At 27.6% G+C, this 8,744-nt stretch overlaps 1 protein-coding gene across 1 annotated transcript in view; it reads left to right on the forward strand.

Moving 5' to 3' along the window:
• sgl (UDP-glucose 6-dehydrogenase sgl) overlaps positions 1 to 8,744 on the forward strand; it is a 57,178-nt gene that overhangs the window by 24,827 nt on the left and 23,607 nt on the right. Inside the window, exons 7-9 of the mRNA XM_075372552.1 lie at positions 1,307 to 1,401; positions 4,608 to 4,811; positions 7,556 to 7,702. Of these exons, the coding sequence (XP_075228667.1) occupies positions 1,307 to 1,401; positions 4,608 to 4,811; positions 7,556 to 7,702 (446 nt within the window). The remainder of the gene's footprint in view (positions 1 to 1,306; positions 1,402 to 4,607; positions 4,812 to 7,555; positions 7,703 to 8,744) is intronic.

An 8,744-nucleotide genomic window follows, 5' to 3' on the forward strand; every position in this document is an offset into this window, starting at 1 on the left:
TATACATTATTGGCTGTCTTCACAAATAGCATCATTTTATAAATAGTTCGGCAATAATATCTTTTACTTGAGGAATCTTTGTTGAAAACTAGTTTAAGACATAATGGAATTGTTTAAAAATAGATTATCATTATTTTAATAGACTAACAGTACTTATTTTCTGAACATGACTCAAATTTATTTTATGGACATAATATGTTTTTGTCTTCAACATATGTTGAAAGCACTGTTTTGTCATGTACAGTTTTATTTATGTTTTAACATACCATTCTTCAACTCAGACTTTGTCATATCAGACTTCAAATCAGATTCATTCTGTATATAGAAAATTTAATAGTAATCCACAGCAGGCATATGTATTGTATCCTAATTTTTAATATTACTACATTTGGGTTTCTGTATGCCCAATAAGAGTGGGAGTGCTCCTGCGCTAATTAGACTTTTGTTAATTATGTTTTGATAATAATTTGCCAGGTTCATAAAATTTATTATTGTTTCTATTTTAAGAATCTTTAAGTTGTAGAATGTAACCTTAATTTTCTTCTACAGCATTTTTTGTATAAATGAAACAACAGTTTTTTTTTAACTGCATTGAAACCACTTAAGATATAGATAACTTGAATTATTAAAGGTTTTTATTAGTTCTCTTGAGTTCTGCTGTAATGCTAATATGTAACTAAGTACGTTAAAAACTAAGTCACGTTAAAAAAGTGAATGCTGGTTAATTCAAAGTTTTCACAGTTAATTTTATCATTTTTACTATGATAAAAGAATACTGATGAAATAAATAATAATTAAAAATTTGTTTCCTTACCTTTAGCTAGTTTTGGATGTAGATCAAATCCTGGTATATCCATGTTTGAAGATGCCAAAACCAGTGCATTCATGTATGATCTCATGTCGACTGTAGATCATTGCAAAACTCTTTATTTCATGTCTTGGGGTCCCCTAGACATGTCAAAGATAGGCGGCCTCATAATCTCTTCTAAAATTTAGTTACAGTATTATTATTTGCCATTTAAAAAGATGGCTGATCCCTTATTAATTTGTGATGTGCAATATTGTCATGATTAAAATCAATTTTGGTTAAAAAAAGAGGTTGTTGATATTTTTGCTCAGTACCCATATTTTCTATTTATCTCTTAAAATCAAAAGTTATTAATCTCAGTAGTTGATCTTATCTTAGCATATGTATAGCTAACTTTAAAAATAATAATAATAAAGTTCATTAGTAAAAATAATAATAAGTAATTAGTATAGTAATTAGTAATAATAATAAGTAATAATTCAGGATATGATTTTGCAGGTTTTGGAGGTAGCTGTTTTCAGAAGGATATTTTAAATCTTGTTTACATATGTGAATGTCTCAATTTACCGGAAGTCGCTGCTTATTGGCAACAGGTAATTTTACTTCATTTTGTTCTTCTTTTCATAACTTATTTTATTTGTAGAAGAATAATTTGTTTTTCTTTAAATATTTTTTGTGTTTAATTTTTATTTTCAACAGAGATGAAAAATCAAAGCTGGGCGGTAGTCATTTAATAAATCCTAGAATCTTCATTCCCCAGGAAATCACCTGAAAAATTCAGTTAAATGCACTTTTTTAGAGCATTTCTTTTTTTTTAAAGGAAATAATTATAGTATATTAGATTGGTATTGCCAGAAACAGATAATTTAATGGCTATTGATTAGTGTTGTCATCAGTTTTATTTAGACTTTTCTGTTTAAACCCACTGTAAATTCAGTTTAGGTATAGTTAATTTTAATTAAATTTGAATGAATATGTTTCCTTAATCTTTGGGATGTAGTTGAAGAATACCAACCTTAGAGGTGTCCACTTGAAATCATTGACAAATAATTATTAAACTCTATTTAGCATAATCTTAAGGTGTCAGTTATCAACGCTGAGGAAGGGATTAGAAATCCTTCTGGAAATTGAATCATGTATTTTAATGAAGTGAATGAGTTAGACAACTGATGGATATATGAAATTAATAACTTAATGTGTTATCAGATATATCTACCTAGTTAAGGTAGATTAGAAAATACATGTTTATATAGAACCAGACACTACAGATTAAACATTTACAAAATATTTTATCTAAAATAATAAAATGAATAAATAGATGAAATCATACCAAATAGTAACAAACATAATAATGGTGAACAATTTTGATTTAAATAAATACAATAATCACTTATAATTTAGAATTTTTAGTGCAAGTATTTGCAGTCTACAGTTACTGGAAACGTAAATGTTTACCAGTTAGTGCAAAATAATAAATATTAATTATGCAAGAAGCAGCTGAAATTTAATACACACTGGAACGTAACAGGGGAACAAAATGTTGCACAAAGGAACAGGTGCTGCCAACTTGTAGTTTCATTCTGTTGTAGTTACTAACATTCCAAAACTCATTGCCTACACTCTCTCATGTTCTCTCAATTACCATTGTTAGGAGCAGATTATCCCTGCTATATCAATGCATTTTAAAAAATGTAGTGATTGAATTCTTAACAGCAGAAAAGTGAATGCTAATGACATTGATTGTCATCTATAAGCCATTTGTGGTGATGAAACTGTTGATTAGAGTATTGTTAATAGGTGGGCAACAAAATTTTGTGCATCAGAAACGGGTAAAGTGAATTCTGAGAATGAACCTCGTAGTGGTTAACTGGTTTCTGTGACTACAAGTAATGAGAAGCACCAAAAGGAGATGGATGAATTGATTCAAAATGACCATCACATAGACAACAACATATTACCATCCATTTAAGCATATTGAAAAAATGAATAGTACATATTATTGTAAGAGTGTGTTATTGTAAAATTTTTTTGTGGTGGATGCCACAGAAAAGAAAAAGGCATAACAAAAAATATGTTGTGAAGAGGTTCTGTCTGAAATGCTGTCATGATGAAGGAGATGATTTCTATTACAATATTGTGACGGGAGATGAAATTCAGGTACATCAATACAACCCAAAAGAAAAACATCAGAGCATGAAATACCAACACTGTTAGTTTCCACAATTAAAAAAATTCAGAACAACCCTCTGTAAAAAAAGAAGTTCTCATGGCAGTATTCTGGGATTCAAAATGTGTAGATGACTGATTTACGTGGAAGTTCGACTTAAATTCTGTGTGATGTATACAGACAATAAAAAACCTTAGGAGACATGCATGTTGTGTTTGACAATCGTTGGAGCTGGTAATTCTGCAATGCAATAATGCTCAGCCACACACACATCATGTGCAATCACATAGGCTGTTGTGAAGAAATTGAAATTCAAACTTATTCCACACCCAAAAATACTCACCAGATTTGGCACCCTTCAATTTCCACATCTTTTTACAATTAAAGATATATATTAAGGCTATTCATTTCACTGCATTTGATGAACTGAAAAATGCAATGAGTTGTGGTCAAGGAAAAACTACCAGCATTCTTTACTGATAGAATGACTGGTTTACTGTTGGAAGAAATGTGTAGGTGTAAATGGTGAGTACATGGAAAAATAAATATAAGTTTTTGTAATAGTAAAATTTTCTTTTATATTTCATATTGGCTGTTTTTTGTGTGGGTATTATGAGCAACTGCATTACATTTCTCTCACCCCTTGTAAACTATGATTAATTATAAAATGAGTTGTACAATAACAGTAATATGTAGTAAGTAATAATAACAATATAAAAACCTGATATAATAATACAGTAAAAACCAATTATCATTTTTTACCATATTAAACAAATAAAAAACCATTTTGCCCTGTTTAAAGCCTGATCTAACATTTCTTTTTATAAAACCTTTTCTATTAAATATAGTTTTAACTTTCTGTTAAACTCACTTTCATAATCATTGTTCCTTTATAAGTGATGATAATTTGTTACGTAGTCTAGTTTCTTTAATATATACTTTTTTTATGTTTACTCGTATTTATATTCACTTTATAATAATCAGATTCATATCTCATTTCCCATGAACTTTTGAGTAACAGTTTTCAGTATTGTTATTATTACAACTCATACAATTGTCCTATATTTTTACAAAGAGCATATAAATTATTTTATATCTCATCTCTAAAAATATACCTTCAGTATCAAATATTTATCTAACATTTTATTTTGTAAAACAAGTTCTATCCATTCTGTAAGCCACCGCATGTTCTTAATGTCAAGTATGAATGTAAATGCTCAAAGTAAATGAATTTATTAAGGATCTGTTTCAAAGGATGATTGAATAAAAAAAATAAGTTTTCTATAAAAATTTAAATGGACACTTTTTTATTAAAGATAATTTATTAAAGCATACATCTCATTTAATTTTGTTGATATATGAAAATATGGACTATATTATATCTTTTTAACATAAATTTTAGAATTGGGGATTAGGAATTATCCATATAATGGGTAATTTTTAATTCATTTCTTTTGAACTACTACATATGCAACATTAGCATCCACATAGTTATTACTGTTATAAGAATAAATAAACTACGGGAATTGTTCAGTGTGATGATAAAACTCATAAGTTTTTTATTCTTGCCACTTTTATGTTTTATAATTAGTTGTTAAAACTTAGCTTATGTTTATATAATTTTTGTAATAGGTAATCGATATTAATGAGTACCAGAAATCAAGATTTTCGGCTAAGGTTATAGGATCATTATTTAATACTGTTACTGATAAAAAGATAGCGTTGCTTGGTTTTGCATTTAAGAAGGATACCGGTGATACAAGAGAATCTCCTGCTATACATGTTGCTAAAACATTATTAGATGAAGGTGCAAAACTTCATATATATGATCCTAAGGTATTTTTGTTTTTTTTAAATTTATTTCAAGTATTGATAGTAATAATATGCTTTAAATTTGAAAAACTAAAGGTATGAAAAATTTTTTTTTCTTGTAACCATGTGATATAAATTAGTTGGGTGTTTAACATTTTTATTCAGCTAATGGAAGATAAACATATTGTTATGATGTTTCAGGCTTTCACCATTTTTTAGCTTGTAGAGAAAAATTATGAGGGGATTCTAACATAAATAGGAATTGCATTGTTGTAATTAATTTATTGAAGACAATATGTCAACTTGCATATAACTTGATTTACACACTTTTTGATGTAAGCCTCCTCTGCCACTGCAGTATAAATTTCCAGCATTCAGGAAACTTTTTGATCTCAAAAAAGAAGTCTACATGTTTATCCAATCTTTGCTAACAGTATCGGTAACTTTCCCATTCAAGACAGATTTGTTTTCTTCTAAAAATCACTTACATTGAAAAATAGAGGAAGATAGAATAATGTAACATCTAAAATGTATGGGAAGTAAGCATTTATACTTTCTTTGTTAGTAGTGGAATGTATATCAAAGGGTTGCAAATCAATTTTGTAAATGAAAAAAGATATAAAGTTAAAAAGTTGATCATTTATCAAGATTCTTTTAAAAAAGCCAGCAAAGGGTTGCAGAGTTAAGGTTGCTTAACTTTTGCCCTTGACAGATTTTTATTTCTAATACACCATAAAGTTTTTAAATATTATAGACTTAATTATGCAATATTAAGAGTATAACTGCGAAAAAGATCAAAATGTTCAGTAAAAAAATTTGGGTCTGATTTGACTTCTTTGACCAAATAATGTTTTTTATCTTAAAAATTATACCATGTTGAAATTAAGATTAAGAAAAAAAATCTGGCTCTTAGTTGATCCCCTTGCTTGCCAGCTACTTTATAACATTTTTAACAACATTCACACAACTGGAAATGCAAATAAAGCATCAGAAATTCTAAAAGATACAACAAAAAAAATTGTAATTCTTAAGTTGGATCCCATTGGACCTCCTTTTTTAAAAAGCTCCCATATTATCTATATTTATACAAGTTATAGCTGGATTTTCAATCTTGAAAATTAAAATTAAAAATTTGATATTGATTACATTTGATATTAAAAATTGATTCACTCAGCCCACTTGTTTTTTTTTTTTATGGGATTTAAAAGTTTATGTATAACTAATTTCAGTTAGTTGGCTGAATTTGGTTCTTCATACTTTAAATATAAAAAAAAAAATATTAACAAAATGGACACTAATAGAGCAAAATTAAATTTACTTATGGTAATGCCTAGAAATTTATTTTGCAAACAGTTCTCAATTTTTTTTTAAAAATAAGTAAATTCCTTTTTTGTTCTTAAATTACAGAAACAACATATTTTCAGTGATGCTGAAATATCTTGTTGACAAAAGTGTTTCCTATTGTTCAAATTATGAGCTACAGTCAGCAGTTATCTACAGTGTAGGAATTACTTTTTCTGTACAGTGACAACATTACTTGTTTATAAGCATAATAAACGGATGCTAAAATTTACTATAGGTTATGTATTTAATTTGCTGAATATTTTTAGCATGTCATTTTTTTATTTTTGGATCGGTCAAGAAGTTTAAAGACCTATAATTAGTTTTTCAGCTTGTCTTCAATTTGAATAGATTGAAAAGTTTTGATGTTTGACACAAACATTAATTGCCTTACTGGGGTAAAATACATTACCATATTATATTTCCCTATATGATAGTCTAAATAAATAAATACATATATTTCAGCATCTGCATTTCTAACTGTCTACAAGAAATGTGACACAAATCTATTGTTATTGGTACAAATACAAGATTAATTGTCCTTATTTAAATACAAGGTACAAGGTTCAAGGTAAGTACAAGGAAAATAAAATAGCTCTATTACAGATTGTTCAAAGCACATTGCATAATAATTCTTTTGGTGATTAGATATAAACAAATAATGTTGCCATCTTAAAGAAAAAGTAATTTTTACACTGTAGATAATTGCTGACTGTTCCTCATAATTTGAAACGACATGGAACACTTCTTGTTAAGAAGATATTTGCTTTGTTGATCTCTATCCTCGATGATCACTATTGAGTAACAAACGTTTCTGTATTCACTATTACTTTGTGTTCCTGGTATGTTGAAAGATGTACACAACACTGTTTTTTATGAGAAAAGAATATGTTGATTGATTGCTAGGGTGTCTTATAGGGTGTCTCAATCTTTCTTATGTCTGTAACGTGTGTAAAGCACCTGAATTGTAAGAGGCATCAGTGAGAGTTGCTTTATTTAAGAATAGTGATGTTTACTATATTATCAGTCCTGTAATGAACAAAGCGAAGCTGTCACTTTTAGGTTTGAATATCATTTACATTTCAACAGCTTAGTATGCTGATATTCTGCTGTATATTCAGTTTAGTGAAGAAGACGGTAGAAAACCACTTTACTCCTCTCTTTTCATAATAAGCCTGGCTTGGAATGCCTGTTATTCATTGAGGATTCCTTTGTCATTTTTGAAATGACTTTTGAATCATGTGACAACTGTTAAATTTATATACTATATCTAAGTAAAACATTTCCACTTTCATTTTGCAGTTTATTTAAAGTTGAAGATTATTTAAAATTTCTGGTACTGTAATTTAATTTTTTAAATGTATTTTGTTTTTAAATGTATTATAAATTTTAAAGACATTTATTAAAATTAATTTGTTATCTTGTAGGTTGAAAGCGCCCAAATAATTGAAGATTTAACGTATGCAATTGATGATTATCATGTGAAGAAATCAGTTTCCTTGTATAATGATGCTTACAGTGCTACAGCTGGTACTCATGCAATCGTTGTATGCACAGAATGGGATGAATTCATTGTATGTATAATAAGACTATATTATGTATTAATTTTATATCTTAATTTATTTATGAATCTTATTCAGTAATGATATAAGAAGGAATATCTTAAGTTAACACATACAAATATAAACTAACATTATGACTTGTATTCACAACTGTAACCACAAGTTTTTTGTCTCTTTTAATTTGTTGAACTGTAAATAAACAATTTGTCTCACTTTATTCGATTTCTTTTTTTTTTCTCTATTAAAATGAGTGAGGATAAAAGCTTCATAAAAGTATAGTCCAATTAAAAGACTTTGGTAATGTTGTCTAAAAAATATTAGAATGGTTGGTTACTGTTGTCACTATTAACTTCATAATAATTAACTGTTTAGTTTTCATCGTTATATAGCCTTATTTAAAAAATAAAAGTAATTATATATTTAGTATTTAAAAACCACTAGATAAGGATTTGAAAAGGTCTAATTAGAATGAAGGTAAGATCAATCTTGCTTTATATGCATGTTCTGGTGATTTATAAGTACTAATTATAATTCAACATGCAGGACAACATGTTTAAAAAATTAATATATAGTTATCGATAAAATAAAAATAATAATAAAACAGTATACAATTAACCAAAACAATAGCAGAGCAATAAATTAAAATTGCTATGTTTGCTCTCAAGCATCCAAGCAGCTACATTGGGATTGCCATCCATGGTTCTTTAGAAGTCTAGTATTATAAATTATTTATAAGGGAAATTTTAGGTAATTAATAATTTTGATTAATATATCATTTCTAAATAAATATTCTTCAATGTTATAATTTTTTATACTACAGTTTAATAACTAAGGCTAATAAGAATTGGTATTATTATAGTTAATTTTATCATAAAAAAAGTTGCAAGTTGAAGGAAAAAGTAGATGAATGAGCTTTATTCCATTTAAATTTGGTTATGCTGGTTGGCCCATGTTGAAATTATAGGATTTGTTTTACTTCTGATGTTTATTATATTGTGTACTAAAATTGCACAGAATGCTATAAAAGGGGGAGGGGTAACCCAAAATAGTTACC

Source organism: Lycorma delicatula, chromosome 8, assembly GCF_047948215.1.
Source record: "Lycorma delicatula isolate Av1 chromosome 8, ASM4794821v1, whole genome shotgun sequence".
NCBI classification, from domain to species: Eukaryota; Metazoa; Arthropoda; class Insecta; order Hemiptera; family Fulgoridae; genus Lycorma; species Lycorma delicatula.